General features: G+C 43.3%; 1 protein-coding gene across 1 annotated transcript in view; it reads left to right on the plus strand.

Annotated features, from left to right (window-relative positions):
• Nucleotides 1–8,970: 8,970 nt before the first annotated feature.
• LOC132826571 (collagen alpha-1(VII) chain-like) overlaps nt 8,971–16,848 on the plus strand; it is a 248,660-nt gene continuing 240,782 nt past the window's right edge. The window contains exons 1-4 of the mRNA XM_060842528.1: nt 8,971–8,991; nt 11,234–11,371; nt 14,463–14,480; nt 15,665–15,691. Coding sequence (XP_060698511.1) covers nt 8,971–8,991; nt 11,234–11,371; nt 14,463–14,480; nt 15,665–15,691 — 204 coding nt within the window. The remainder of the gene's footprint in view (nt 8,992–11,233; nt 11,372–14,462; nt 14,481–15,664; nt 15,692–16,848) is intronic.

Genomic DNA, 16,848 nt, shown 5'->3' on the forward strand with positions numbered 1-16,848 from the left:
ACCCATGACAATATTGATAAGAGTGACCACTGCAGAGTCTTTGTGGAAATGAAGTCTCACCTTTGAGAATGTTGAGAATATAACCAACGAATCAGATCGAAGCCCTGCCATTCCTGCCGCATTCAGTCATGAATGGTGGTGGACAATTAAATAACCACTGGAGAAACAGGTGCCACAAATATTCCCATCTTCAATGGTGGAAAAGCCAACATGTCAATGCAAAAGATAAGACTAATGCATTCTCAGCAATCTTCAGCCAAAAGTGCCAAGTGGATGATCCATTGTGGCCTCTTCCAATGGTCCCCAGCTTCACAGATGCATGTTCAGCCAATTCGATTCATTCCACGTGATATCAAGAAACAGTTGAAAGTACTCAATACTGCAAAGGCAATGGGCCTAACAGCATTTCTGTAATAGTACTGAAGATTTTTGCTCTAGAATTTGAGAATTCACTACCCAAGCTGTTTCGGCGCAGTTACAACAATGGTATCTTTCCAACAATATGGAAAATTGCCCGGGAGTGTCCTGCACCCAAAAAACAGGACAATCCAATCCAGTCATTTCTCATTCCATCAGTCTACTCTCGATCATTACTAAAGTCATGGAAGGTATCATCAACAGTGCTATGAAGCAGCACATGCTTTGCAATAAGGGCCACTCAGCTCCTGACCTCTACGTAGCCTTGGTTCAAATGTGGACAAAAGGGCTGAATTCTGGAGGTGAGGTGAGCATGACAGCCCTTGACATCAAGTACACATTTGATCGAGTTTGGCATCAGAACTGTAATCAATGGGAATCAAGGGGCAAATTCTCCATTGTTTGGAGTCATACCTGGCACATAGAAAGATTTTTGTGGTGTTGGAGGCCAGTCATCTCAGCTCCATGACATATCTGCAGGAGGTCCTCAGGGTTGTGTCCTAGGCTCAACCATCTTCAACTGCTTCATTAATGACATTACCTCTATCATAAGGTCAGAAGTGGGGAATGTTCACCGATCATTGCTCAATGTTCAGCACCATTTATGACTCCTCTAAAACTAAAGCAGTCCGTGTTCAAATGTCACAAGATCTGGACAACACTCACGCTGACAGGCGACAAGTAACATTTGCACCATACAAATGCCAGACAATGACTATCTAGAGATACAATCTAGCCAAGGCCCTAATATCTGGCTATTTCAGTGAACTTGCAGCTCAGGAGTAGGTTAACACTTCAGAACTCCTTATGTCTGGCCAATACTTGATACTGAATACATGTTATCAGAGTCAAAGGATATTAGAAAATACAGCTGTTGAAGTGGCAATCTGACCCGCCAAGGCTTCCTGCATAGAGTTTGATCAAACAGAAGTGGTATCAACATTTTCTCCTTCTGGAGTGAGACCAGTTGTGACAGCCTAACTGTCATCGAGCTGAGTTCAGTTGACTATTTGTAGACCAGTTATTGAGCTTGTTATCATCTTGGCTGAATGACACATTTTTCAGTGGAACCTTTTGACCTTTTCATATAGAAAAAAAAAATTCCTTACACATGGAGAATTTGGGAAATTAGTCCGACTAACAGCACAGTGCATCTCCCTACACCCCAAGGACTGCAGTGGATCAAGAAAACAGCTTAGCACCACCTTATCCAAGGCAATTAGAGATGGGCAATAAATGCTGACCCAGCCAGTGACACCCACCTCCCATGAACAAATGAAACAAATTTATCCTAATCAGGTTACAATTTTGCTGATTATCCATTTTTCTCAGTTGATGCATCTTTCTCCGTCTAGCCAGTGATAATTTAATGTGTTTTTCACTTTGAAGTTGCTAGTTGGTGTCCAGTTGGTATTAATTCTTGATGTGGTTCCTTTTCCTTTTGCAACAGGTTGCTGTAGCTCATTACAGTGATAATCCCAGGTCAGAGTTCCAGCTTAGTCAACACAAGGATAGGAATTCAGTATTGAGAGCCATCAGAACAGTTCAATATCGAGGAGGCAACACCAGAACAGGTGAAACATCCTATACATTTATCAGTATGAAGTAGGCAGTGGTAGAGGATGATACCTTTCTTGGCTAGAAAGGGATTGTGCATTTTTGTTTCTTGAAAAATAAGGTCTCATGCTTGTTTGGTATAATTAATGGTGTAATCATTCAGTTACACAACTTGATAATTGCTGTATTGGAGTCATTGAATATTATTCTTGATCCTGTGAAGCATTTTTCCTTCATGTACTATATATTATTTATGTTTATAATCCATCAGACTTAGAATCATAGAATCATACAATACAAAAAAAAACCCTTTGGCCCATCAAGTCCATCCCACTAAAGCTACACAAAATCTATACTAGTCCCACTTCGCTCTAGGCCCATAGCCTTAAATGTTATGATATTTCAAGTTCTGAGCCAAGTACTTTTTAAAGGTTGGGAAGTTACCCACTTCAACAGCCCTCTCAGGTTGTGCATTCCAGATTTCTACCAATCTCTGAGTGAAAAAAAATTCCTCTCAAAACCTTTGTTAACACCATCTACCAACATTATATCTCCACAACAATTCCTGTATCCTTTCATCAATTATCTTCAGTACCTGTCCTGACACATTATTTAGCTCCATTATGAACCCTTACAGAACAGTATTATTCTGTATTATTCTACTTTTGGCTTGAATTATTATACTTACGTGAAACACATCTGTTACATTGATGTTCAATCTGCAAATAACCCAATAGTCATTTACTTAAAATGATCTTAAAATGGAACCTATTTAAAGCACCAGCATCCTTCCTTATCCAAATATATGGCCATGCTTCCTTGCACCATTAACCAGCTCGAGTTGCCATTGGTATTGTCAATGTTGAGCAGTTTGGACCATATTTCTCTAGGTCATGTAATCTAAGAGATTTGAATATAATTTCCAGTTTCTCTGTGCAAAGAGTAATTCCTTCTTTGAAATTTATGAGGGACACTGCAGAGCTATCTGACTTTGATATGTATCTCATCTATTGCTTTTACATGAGGAAACACATCATACTATGTAGTTGTCCCTAGTTCAGTGTTGTTTTTCTCTTGTTTTCCCAGCTAGAGGCATTGGTTATGTATTAAAGGAGTTATTCCAGACAACGGCTGGAATGCGACAGAATGTCCCACACATTCTGGTGTTGCTGACTGATGGACAGTCACAGGACGATGTGGAATTGCCAGCAAGAGTGGCGTATGGTCTAGGTATTGTCCTCTTTGAACGTTATCTGTCAACTAACTGTTAATAGCTTGCATCTTTTCACATAGCCAGGAATGGCAATTATTAAATGTAATGCTTATAGTCAATGAGAACCTTTGAATTACTTTCATTACATTGGGAAAGGTGAAACTATGTGATAGAATCCCTACAGTGTGCAAGCAGGCCATTTGGCCTATCAAGTCTACACCAACCTTCCAAAGAGCATCCCACCCAGACCCACCCTGTCCCTGTCACCCTGCATTTCCTCTGGCCACCCACCTATCCTGCATATCCCTGGACATTATGGGTAATTTAGCATGGCCAATTCACCTAAACTGCACATCCTTGGACTGTGGGAGGAAACCAGAGCACCTGGAAGAAACCCACGCAAACAATGTGCAAATTCTACACAGTCAGTCACCCGAGCGTGGAATCACACTTGGGTCCCTGGTGCTGGAAGGTAGCAGCGCTAACCACAGAGTCACTGTGCCATTCAGCAGGCTGGCAAACTCAGTATAGGACCGAAGGGGTAACTATAGGCACCCATATGGGCCCCAGCTATGCTGGTCTCTTTGTCGGCTAGTAGAACAGTCCATCTTCCATAGTTCCACAAGCACCACTCTCCACCTCTTCCTCGGCTACATTGATGACTTCATCAGTGCCACCTTATACTCCCGTGAGGAGGTTGAGCAATTCATCAACTTCACCAACATATTCCACCCCGACCTTAAATTCACCTGGACCATCTCTGATACCTCCCTCCCCTTCCTGGACCTCTCCATCTCCATCAATGATGACGACTTGACACTGACATTTTTTAAAAACCCACCGACTCCCACATCTACCTGGATTACACATCTTCCCACCCTAACTCCTGCAAAAATGCTATCCTGTATTCCCAATTCCTCCACCTCTGCCGTATCTGCTCCCAGGAGGACCGGTTCTACCACAGAACACACCAAAATTTTTAAAGACAAAATTTCCCTTCCAACGTGGTTGAAGGTGCCCTCCAATGCATCTCATCCACATCCCGCACCTCTTCCCTCAAATCCCACTCCTCCAACCGTAACAAGGACAGAACCCCCTAGAGTCCTCATTTTCCACCCATATCAACCTTCGCATAAACCATATCATCTGCAAACATCTCCACCACCTCCAAATGGAGCCCACCACCAGGGTTACATTTCCCTCCCCATCCCTTTCCATTTTCCACAAAGACTACCTGGTCAGGTCCATGCTGCCCAACAACCCACCCTCCCCTCCTGGCACTTGCCCCTGCCACCGCCGGAATTGTAAAACCTGTGCCTGCATCCACCCCCCCTCCCCCCCCACCATCCAAGGCCCCAAAGGAGCCTTCCACATCCATCAATGTCATTTATTGTATCCGTTGCTCCCGATGCGGTCTCCTCTACATTGGGAAGACTGGACGTCTTCTCACAGAGTGCCTTAGGGAACATCTCTGGGACACCCATACCAATCAACCCCACTGCCCTGTTGCTCAACATTTCAACTCCCCCTCCCACTCTGCCGAGGTCATGCAAGTCCTGGGCCTCCTCCAACACCATTCCTTCACTACCCGATGCCTGGAAGAAGACCGCCTCATCTTCCGCCTCAGAAAACTTCAACCCCGGGGCATCAATGTGGACTTCACCAGTTTCCTCATTTCCCCTCCCCAACCTTACCCCAGTTCCAACCTTCCAGCTCAGCACCATCCTCATGACCGGTCCTACCTGCCTATTTTCCTTCCCATCTATCCGCTCTACCCTCCTGTCTGACCTATCACCTTCATCCCCACCCCCATCCACCTATTGTACTCTTTACTACCTTCCCCCCAGCCCCAGCCCCAGCCCCACCCCCTCCCATTTATCTCTCCATCCTGGAGGTTTCCTGCCTCTATTCCTGATGAAGGGCTTTTGCCTGAAATGTCAATTTTCCTGCTCCTCGGATGCTGCCTGACTGGATGCTACAAGAATCATGGGTCACATTTAGGAAACAAAAGTTAAGGCCACAGTCAGATCAGTAACAGTTTTATAGAATGCCGACCGGATTGAAGGGGCTGAATGTCCAGTGGTGACTCCTATTTTTGATTGGTTTTGATTGGTTTAAACTAGATTGGTTGCTTATTATGCACATCTGATAGCCAATCAAAGACAGGCATTAGTAAAGACCTGGATAATATTACAACATTGGAGAATTACAACCTTCTGGACTTAATATTGAGTTCAACACCTTAAGATTGTGAACTCAATACCTTTAAGTGATAGGGATCATTTAATTTTCCCTATCAACACCTTTTCTCCCCCAGCACTCCATCCCTCCACTATTACATAAATGCTGTCCCTTCTGCATCAGTTCTGATGGAGAGTCATCTGGACTAGAAATGTTAGCTTGCTCTCTCTCTCTCCATGGATGCTGCCTAGTCCATTATGATTTTAGTTTTGTGTTTGTCTCTTACCTGCTAATTTGCCCTCTTCCTTCTTTATGGTCTCTTGTACCAATCCATGACCAATTGGTAGCAGACCTGATGGTTGTGTTCTATTGCAATGTTCCAGCAAATCACAGCACAAACTGGAAGAACAACATCTCGTCTTCAGACTCGGCTCTTTATAACTTTCTGGACCTAATATTGAGTTCAGCATCTTCATATTTTGAACTCAATACCATTCCTTCTCTTTCTTTCAACTTTACTTATTTTATTCTCTGTCACTGCCCTCTCTCCCCTCTCCCCTACTCCAGTGGAACCATCTGTTCTTTACAGTCTGGCAGTTAGACACACCATTGTTCTGTCATTCTCACGTTCCAATCACTTAATCTGCACTATCAACGTCCTTTCTATCCCCGGTGCTCCACACCACCAACTGAACCCCCTCCCCCAACCCAACTATGGTATAAACGTTGTCCCCTCCACACTTCATGTCAGCACTGCTGTAGAGTCATCTAGACTTGAAACGTTAGCTTGCTCTATCTTCACAGAAGCTGTCTGACCTGCTGTGATTTCCAGCAATATTTGCTTTCAAAGTACAGATTCCAGCATCTGCAATAATTTGCTCCTCTAAAAATAAAATCTTCTGCTTATCGGAAATAATTCACATATTTTCATAGTTCCATGAAGGCTTATAATAGACTAATTAAAAAGAAACTGTTTTCTGTGACAGATGGGTTAGTAACCAAGGTCACAGATTTAAGGTAATTAGCAAAAGATTGTGAGAAATCACGAATATAAGAAAACGACACTGATTGTTTTTAAAGTGATCAAGAATGTTCTGCCCATAATGATGTGGGAAGCAGGTTTTAATAATAACTTGCAAAAAGGTTATTTGAAGTGGAAAAAATTGCAAGCCCTCTGGTAAAAAGGGGTGATGGGGATTAATTGGAAAGCATAGAGGCAAGGGGCTTCTGAGCTATGTTGTACATTGTGTACTATTACAGAATTATTGCAGTGATATTTTAATTAGACAGAAGAGTAAAAGGTTGAGTCTGATGATAAGGAAATAATCTAATCAAGAGATCCATGTGACTTCACAAACCATGAGACAAATTCTCAAGCGTGAAATAATCTTTTAGGTATTAAGGTCATCTCTGTGGGGATTGCGAGTGCAGATATGGAGGAACTCAAAAGAATCATCTACCGTGGCCCCCAAAATAATATATTTTTCGCAAGCACATTTGATGATTTACCATTGATTGAAAGAGAGCTGGTTGAAAGGATCTGCAGTGAAGCCACAGTGACTGAGGTAGGAATTGCTTGCATCTTGTTTGTTCACTTTGTTACATCTTCCATACATTTTGAACTCTGCAGGTCAAAGATTAAGGAATGAATTAGGGGAGGCACAGATCTCCGGGGCTTTAGTTATGTGGAGAGACTTGAGAAACCAGGATTGTTCTCTTTTGGTTAGCTAAGGTGAGATTTGATAAAGATGTTCAAAATCTTGAGTTTTGATGGACTAAAATGGAGAATATATTTCCAGTGGCAAAAGTGTAGGTAACCAGAGGATGCAAATTTAAGGCAAAAGATGTATATTTTTACAGAAAGAGTTGTTACAAGTGTGAAAGGCTGGTGGAGGCAACTTCAGTAATAATTTTCAGAATAGAATTGGATAACTAACATTGGATATTATATAAGTCAATTTTTTGGGCCCAAGTATTTATCTAAAAAAAGTCAAGGTTTGAATTTCACTTGAGTGATAATTTTGAGCATTTGAAATACATGCATGTTCCTGAGTGTGATGATGCATTTCAGGTCATCCACTTTATTATTATTTTAGGTTGGAAGTGAAGGAGCATTTATGACCTGATTGGCACCATTTTTGAGTGGCCTATTCCAATCTCTGAAATTCTGTCCCACTAACTCACTTCCTCCTCTTGCTGTTCCACTTCTGAGCTTCCACTCACAGCGAAGGCTGAAAAGAGAAAACATCGAGTGGACAGTTTGTGAATGGGATTGAGAGTCAACCTTCATGAGAAGTGACCAGTAAATGCAACTAGAAAGACAATGGCAACTTTTCATCAAGAATCTGGGATCAACTTATATATGAGAAAAGTGAAAAGTTAAGGATATTTTGGATCTCATGTTGGGGTTGACATTTACACAATATGAACAATTATATAGCATAAATAATACTTAAAGGAGAAACATTTGTAGAGCTTTGGGGATAGGGCAGGAAACGGAACCAATTGGATAGCTCCTGAAGAAGGGCTTATGCCCAAAACGTCGAATCTCCTGTTCCTTGGATGCTGCCTGACCTGCTGCGCTTTTCCAGCAACACATTTTCGCTCTGATCTCCAGCATCTGCAGTCCTCACTTTCTCCTAGCTCTTTGAAAAGGCAGGCACAAGAATTCAATGAATTCAATGAATATTCTGGGCAGCACTAAAGGACCAGCCGATAATAGCTGCTGCTTGGTGAGATATTATTCTGCAGATCTAGCATGCTGTACTGTGGAATGCTAAAACACAGATTCATGCCCGTATCTCCTTCCTATCACGGTTCAGTTTGCTCAGCTGGCTGAATGGCTGGTTTGTGATGGCAGTGTGACCAAATAGCATGAGTTTAATTCCTATACTCACTGATGTCACCACCTCCTCAACATCTCCCATTGCTTCAGGCATGATGACCCTCAGGTTAAACCACTACCAGTCATCTCTGTCTCATGAGAGAGCAGATCTCCTGGACAGTGGTGACTTTAATCAACATTGGGAATCACACAACAGCTGTTTCCCATTGAAATTGCATGGGGTAGGACTCCTACTGCTCCCTCAACCATGACCCCACCCCCTCCATCACCAAACCATCATCTCCCAGACTACACAGAACCTCATCACCTCAGGAGATCTCCACCCACAGCTTCCAACCTCATAGTCCGGGAACCCAGCACTGCCCGGTTCTACCTCCTTCCCAAGTTCCACAAGCCTGACCACCCTGGCCGACCCATTGTCTCAGCATGCTCCTGCCCCATTGAGCTCATCTCTACCTACCTCGACACTCTCCAATCCCCCCAGTCCAGGAACTCCCCACATACGTTCGAGACACCAACCACGCCCTCCACCTCCTCCAAGACTTCTGTTTCCCCGGCCCCCAATGCCTCATCTTCACTATGGATATCCAATCCCTCTACACCTCCATCCGCCATGACCAGGGCCTCCAAGCCCTCCGTTTTTTCCTCTCCAGACATCCCCAACAGTACCCTTCCACCGACACTCTCATTTGTTTGGCCGAACTGATCCTCACCCTTAACAATCTCTCCTTTGAAACCTCCCACTTCCTCCAGACCAATGGGGAAGCCATGGGCGCACGTATGGGCCCCAGCTATGCCTGTCTCTTTGTTGGCTACGTAGAAAAGTTGATCTTCCGTAATTACACCGGCATCACTCCCCACCTCTTCCTCCGTTACATTGAGGACTGCATTGGCGCCACCTCGTGCTCCCGCGAGGAGGTTGAGCAATTCATCAACTTCACCAACACATTTCACCCCGACCTTAAATTTAACTGGACCATCTCTGACACCTCCCTTCCCTTCCTGGACCTCTCCATCTCCATTAATGACGACCGACTTGACACTGACATTTTTTACAAACCCCCTGACTCCCACAGCTGCCTGGATTATGCCACTTTCCACCCGACCTCTTGCAAAAATGCCATCCTGTATTTCCAATTCCTCCGCCTTGCTGTATCTGCTCCCAGGAGGACCAGTTCCACCACAGAACACACCAGATGGCCTCCTTCTTTAGAGACCGCAATTTCCCTTCCCACGTGGTTAAAGATGCCCTCCAACGCATCTCGTCCACATCTCGCACCTCCGCCCTCAGACCAGACCCCTCCAACCGTAACAAGAACAGAACGCCCTTGGTGCTCACTTTCCACCCTATAAACCTTCGTATAAATCAAATCATCCGCCAACATTTCCACCACCTCCAAAAAGACCCCACCACCAGGAATATATTTCCCTCCCCACCCCTTTCCGCCTTCTGCAAAGACCGTTCTCTCCGAGAATACCTGGTCAGGTCCACGCCCCCACTCCAACCCACCCTCCCATCTTGGCACCTTCCCCTGCCACCGCAGGAACTGCAAAACCTGCACCCACACCTCCTCCCTCACCTCCATCCAAGGCCCCAAAGGAGCCTTCCACATCCATCAACGTTTTACCTGCACATCCACCAATATCATTTATTGTATCCGTTGTTCCTGATGCGGTCTCCTCTACATTGGGGAGATTGGATGCCTCCAAGCAGAGTGCTTTAGGGAACATCTCTGGGACACCTGCACGAATCAACCACACCGCCCTGTGGCCCAACATTTCAACTCCCCCTCCCACTCTGCCGAGGACATGGAGGTCCTGGGCCTCCTTCACCGCCGCTCCCTCACCACCAGACGCCTGGAGGAAGAAGGCCTCATCTTCCACCTCGGAACACTTCAACTCCAGGGGAACAATGTGGACTTCAACAGTTTCCTCATTTCCCCTTCCCCCACCTCATCCTAGTTCCAAACTTCCAACTCAGCACTGTCCCCATGACTTGTCTAGACTTGTCCTACCTGCCTAGCTCCTTTTCCATCTATCCACTCCACCCTCTCCTCCCTGACCTATCACCTTCATCCCCTCCCCCACTCACCCATTGTATTCTATGCTACTTTCTCCCCACCCCCACCCTCCTCTAGCTTATCTCTCCACACTTCAGGCTCACTGACTTTATTCCTGATGAAGGGCTTTTGCCCGAAACGTCGATTTCGCTGCACTTTAGATGCTGCCTGAACTGCTGTGCTCTTCCAGCAACACTGATCCAGAATCCCCCTCTTAGGGCACAGTCAGACAATGTTAGCCTATACGTTCTCACCTGACAACTGTGGACAGATCAGGGACTGTGGTTTTCTTATCTGCTTGACTACTATCTTTTCAGTTGTGACAATGAAGACCAGACTGAGACTAAGCAGTTAAAAATATGGAACATTCAAGCCAGGAAGCTCATATTGATTCTTTAATCCATTTAAGAATCCAACAGTAATTTTCCATTGCCCTTAATCAATCTTGGTATACATTGCAAGCTCTACCAATCCCTGTCTACAATTTCTGAATGTTGCATTTGAGGTCGTTAATTGGCAGGGTGTCATCTATTCAAGGTCTATTTCAGCGCACATGCTTTCTATCAGTTAAATGCCAAAAAGACCCTTGGCCACCAGAGGTAAGATTCAGAAATCAAGTACTCACAGTATTTTGGGGTTAAATTAGATGGAACATTGTCAGATTATGCACACAGTTTCCCAATACCTCTTCCCAACAGAGCTGTTTGCTGGTATTTTGTAAAGGGAAAGTTAACCTTTCAAGGTGAAGTAGTTACTCTATAAATTATGTTTAACTTGAAGTTTCCTCTGTTAATCTCTGGTCCTGATGCCCTAGTTTAGTACAGAAAGCTTATCCATAAAACTACTGTGAATTCCTTACAAAAACAATCTGATATTACCCATCAGAGCATTTGTTTCCCTTCTATTGTTTTTTTGTTTGGGTTGCAGTGCTTTATATCTGATAAATTATGTGTCTTCTAGTATCCGATACAAGGTGGATCTGAAACCAGGTCCAACATAGATAATCAGCAAACGGAATCCATAATATCCAAAGCCTCCAAGCATGAAGTTGAAGATGTCAGAAAGCCTGAAGGTCCCTGTGCATCACACTGCTTGAAGGTGAGCTTCTGAACAATATGATGCTAAATGACAATTCAGTCAGTTCTCCATCACAGGAGTAGAATTCATCATCAGCTGGGGAGTAAAATAGGTGGTTGTGGGTCTGCTGACAGTTTCCTTACAACGTTCACTTTCACTTCCATTATTTCACTGAGACAGAGTGCATAAGGGATGTCCTGCCCACTGTCTCCTCCATCAATTTGTAGCTGAATTTTGCTTGCACTCTTACTAGATGGCTCTAGACAAATTGTTCACGACACAGTAAAGGGTACAATACAAAATGCCAACCTTCCCAACACTGCATTATCCAGGAACACATTCACCAGGGGCATTTCTCTGAGTGAACCACATCACTGAGGCATCAAGTAAAATATTTTATTTTCAGTTTACTCTAGAATTTTATTTATAAGCTTTGTAATAAAAATGGAGAAAAAGAATGTTTGACTGGGCAAGGTGGTTGAGGTGGGGAGGAATATAATCAACACACTGAGCCCTTCTACCGCAAAATAGCCGTGGGCTATGTGAACAAAGAAAGCCTTTGAACTTAGCTCAAAGTATCTTTATTGGATGAATATCATCTCCTTTGTAAATACATTGAAGAATACAACTTTTGATTTGACGTAGTTCTACTTCCAATAAGCAGGTGCTGATACTGGGATTTTGAGTACTGCAATCATTGGTCATTGTGGCCCTTCAGTTATTCATTTTACTTTCATTAATTTTAATGAATTGATTCTCTTTGGACAGCATGCTGAAGCATGTACATGAACTTCTGACCTGCACATCCAGTCACAAACCTTAGTGGCACTGTGGCACAATGGTTAGCACTGCTGCCTCACAGCGCCAGAGACCTGGGTTCAATTCCCGCCTCAGGCGACTCTCTGTGTGGAGTTTGCACGTTCTCCCCATGTCTGCATGGGTTTTCTCCCACAGTCCAAAAATGTGCAGGTTAGGTGAATTGGCCATGCTAAATTGCCCGTAGTATTAGATGAAGGGGTAAATGTAGGGGAATGGGTCTGGGTGGGTTACGCTTCGGTGGGTCAGTGTGGACTTGTTGGGCCGAAGGGCCTGTTTCCACACTGTAAGTAATCTAATCTTAGTGTGCAAATCTAAAGAAGTTCCATTGAAGAAGTGTTTAAGGCTGAGGAATAAATTGCATTGCTGTAACTTGATTGAGTTTTTGAGGAAGTGACAGAGAAGAAGATTGATGAAGGCAGAGCAGTGGATGTGGTTTATGTGGATTTTAGTAAGGCATTTAACAAGGTTCCACATGGTTAGCAAAGCTAGATCACATGGAATACAGGGAGAGCTGGCCCTTTGGATACAGAACTGGCTTGAAGGCAGAAGATAAAGGGCGGTGGTGGAGGGTTGATTTTCAGACTGGAGGCCTGTGACTAGCAGGGTGCCACAAGGATCAGTGCTGGGTCCAATACACTTTGTTATTTGTATCAATGATTTGGTTGTGAATAAAGGAGGTTAGTTAGTAAGTTTGCAGATGATACCAAAATTGGTAGTGTACTGGAGAACCAAGAAGATTATTTCATTGTACAATGGGATCTTAATCAGATGGGCCAATGGGTCAAGGAGTTTAATTTAGATAAATGTGAGATGCTGCATTTTGGTAGGTCAAATCAGGGTAGGACATATACACTTAATGGTGAGGTCCTAGGGAGTGTTGCCGAACAAAGAGATCTTAGAGTGCAGGTGCATAGTTCCTTGAAAGTGGAGTCACAGGATAGTGAAGAAGGCATTTGGTACTCTTGCCTTTCTTGGTCAGTGTATTATGTATAGGAGTTGGGAGGTCATGTTGTGGCTGTACAGGACATCAGTTAGACCACTTTTTGAATACTGTGTGTGATTCTGGTCTCACAGCAGTAGGAAAGATGTTTTGAAATTTGAAAGGTTCAGCAAAGATTTACAAGGACATTGCTAATGTGGAGCTACAGGGATCTATAGGGAGAAACTGAATAGGCTGAGGTTATTATCCCTGGAGCATTGGAGGTTGGGGAGGGGGGTGACAAAACAGAAGTTTACAAAATCATGATGGTTTGGATAGGGTGAAAAGCCAAGATCTTTTCTCCATCATAGGAAAGTCCAAACTTAGCAGGCATTTGTTTAAGGTGAGAGGGGAAAGATTTAAAAGGAACTGAAGGGGCAGCTTTTTCACGCAGAGGGTGGTGTGTGTATAGAATGAGCTGCCAGAGGAATGGGTGGAGGTTGGTACAATTGCAACATTTAAAAGGCATTTGGGTGAGTAAGTGAATAGGAAGGGTTTAGAGGGATATGGACTAAATGGTCTGTTTCCATGCTATACAAATCTATGCCTCATGGAGAAGAAAGGTTTATCCTGGTTTGATTTGGCGACACTCAGTTCAGATAATGAGAGGCAATGCACTTCCTTTCCTTCGGATGAATAGGTTTCACTTTTAGAAGCATTCAAACATTGTCAAAGTCAAACAGAAAAACAGCTATCAAACATGGGGTGGCACGCTGGCTCAGTGGTTAGCACTGCTGCCTCACAGTAGCAGGGACCTGGGTTCGATTCCAGCCTCGGGTGACTGTCTGTCTGTGTGGAGTTTGCAAATTCTCCCCGTGTCTTTGTGGGTTTCCTTCGGGTGCTCTGGTTTCCTCCTACAGTCCAAAGATTTGCAGGTTGAATGAATTGGCCATGTTAAATTGCCACTAGAGTTCAGGTATGTGTAGGTTAGGTGCATTGATCTGAGGTAAATGTAGAGTGGGGGAATGGATCTGGGTGGTTACACTTCGGAGGGTCAGTGTGGACTTGTTGAGCCAAAGGGCCTGTTTTGACATTGTAGGGATTCTATATGGTAGAAATAAAATCAGAAATTACAGGAAAAGCTCAGGAGTTCTGGCAGTATCAATGGAGAGAAAGCAAAATTAATGTTTCAAGTCCACTGACCTTTCTGCAGAACAGTTCTGTTTTTCTGAACAAGTTTTATTTTTATTTCTGATTTCCAGTATCCACCGTTCTTTAGTTTCCATGGAATATGTTAGGTCAAGTCCTTTCAGAAAGTAAATCTATTTTAAGATTTCAAAACAACTAACTGTTTCTTATATTTTATGTTTGCAGGGTCAGAAAGGAGAACGGGTAATAATATTTGCATATTTATTTTGAGTCTTGTATGCTTTCTAATCTGAAATATATTACTATTTCTTTAACATTGTAACAACTCAGCAGACAGACTGGTAATATAATTTTGATGAATTTTTCTGTTCTATGTTTTAAAGTAATTGCATTTACTTCCATGACAACATCGATCAATGCTTTGCATACTGTAGATTTTCCAGCTTATGGAATTCTCTGGATCAGTTTTCATTGTTGACAGCTAACCTGCTTGATATTTTTCCTTTTCTATCTATCTTTCACTCTTGAATCTCTCCTCACGTTATTTCATTAACCTACTACCTGTAGTGCTTCAGCTTTAATCTCCCCCAGCCCTGCTGCCTCAGTCAGTACAAGCAGTTCATCCTCCTGGTATTTAGCGAGTCCTGATTCTGCAGCCGCCTCAAAAGCAATAAATCAGACAAATCAGACCTTAACATTAGCAATGAACACTGACCTTTTGAACTTCAATGGGATGTGGCATCACTAGCTGGGCTAGCATTTATTGACTATTCTTAATTGTCCTTGAAAAGCCAGTGGTGTACTGTCTTCTGGAATTGCTGCTATCTGTGTGGTGTAGGTATACTCTCAATGCTGTTAGGAAAGGAGGTCCACCCACGATTTTGACCCAGTGACACTGAAGGAGCTGCAATATATTTCCAGGTCAGAGTACTGCGTGGTGTGGAGGGTAAAATTCAAGTGGCGCTGTTCCTAAGTATCCAGTCCCTTTGTCCCTTTAGATGATAATGGTTTTGAGTTTGGAAGGTGATGTCAAAGGAGCCTTGGTGAGTTGTTGCAGTGTATCTTATAGATGGTGCACACTGTGCTCGTAGTGGAAGGAGTAAATGTTACAGATGCTACATGGGGTCTAGAGGGGAATTGACCAAGCTTCTTTATCCTGCATGGTGTTGAGTTTCTTGCAGTTGGAGACATTCCATTACGCTCCTGACTTGTGCCTCGTAGATAGCGTGCAGACTTCAAGTAACGAGGCACGAGTGTTGTGAACTCAGGCACTAGGTGCATTTCACCTGGCATATATAGCACTTAAAGTTGAGTTTTATGCTAACAAGGATATAAGTTTGAATCTATCACCAGCATGGGCCAGCTTTGTCAAAGACAGTCAAGTAACAAAGAATAGTCTCTCTAAAGTTTTTGATTCTTAATTTCAGGGTGAAATGGGATCTCCAGGAAAGCCGGTGAGTGTCTGTAAAATCTGTACTAACTGAATTAGAAACATTTACTTTAACTAATGGACTAAAGGCAATTCAAGCAGTTCAAGCAGTGAATGTTTTACTCCTGGGTGGGAGAATACAAAACACTTAACTCATTGAGCAGGTAAAACATTGTCCTCTGTAATTAACACTGAACTGTCTGATTCCATCACAATACTCTAAAAATCCCACTTGAGTCTTAGATTTTTTATGGAAAGTAATCTGACTGTTATTGCTTATTGTGTCTGCTTTATTTGTTTGCCATTTCTGCTCTGAATACCTTGTGGTACCTGCTAAGTGCAGGACTCGCTGGAGAATGGGTCTAGCACCACACACTAGATAATGATCAGAAACAGGAATCCTGGCAGATGTTCCTATTCCATCTGCCATCAGGAATCTAAACTGGGAACACTTCAGACTGCATAACCCAGCATCAAAACGTGTTATGCATTTAATCACTAGAACCATATGGGACAGGTGTTTAATGTACAGTACCTTGCCTTATGTAAAAACTTCAACTCTTTCAGTGAATTGGGAGTGGTGTGTGTCTGAGTGTGAGGGTGGTGGGGATGGGTAGGGTTGCTGACCCATTTGATTTGTGACTGTAAAACCCCATTCTGAGGTTCTAGCCTTGGCTCTATGGATAACTCTTGTACCTCTGAGTGAAAAGGTTTGGAGATTTGAATATATAATCTCGGCTGACGCTCCAGTGCAATACTGAAGGAATGGTGCGTTGTCAGCAGTGCTACATTTTGGATGATAAGTTAAATCCAACCCCTTGAACGGATGCAGTGGTCACATGCCACTTTCTGAAGAAGCGCAGATCAGTTTTGCCCAGTATCCTAGGCAACGCTTATCCTTTAGCTGGCACTTGGTCATTTGTCAGAAAGCTGTTTGTGAAACATTGCTGCATCTGTACCATCATGTTTTTTGTATTAATATGACAACTAAATTGCAAAAAGTACTTAGTTAGCTGTATAAGACTTAGGGAGGTTCTGAGATCATGAAAGATTCTGTAGAAATGCAACTTCATTATTTCTTAAAGGGGAATAATAAAAGATGGCAACCTGCTAAAGTGATAACTGAGTACAGTAAGGATAGATACATAGTCATTTTTATTTAGAATCCCTACAGTGTGGAAA

The sequence above is a fragment of the Hemiscyllium ocellatum genome, chromosome 23 (assembly GCF_020745735.1).
Source record: "Hemiscyllium ocellatum isolate sHemOce1 chromosome 23, sHemOce1.pat.X.cur, whole genome shotgun sequence".
NCBI classification, from domain to species: Eukaryota; Metazoa; Chordata; class Chondrichthyes; order Orectolobiformes; family Hemiscylliidae; genus Hemiscyllium; species Hemiscyllium ocellatum.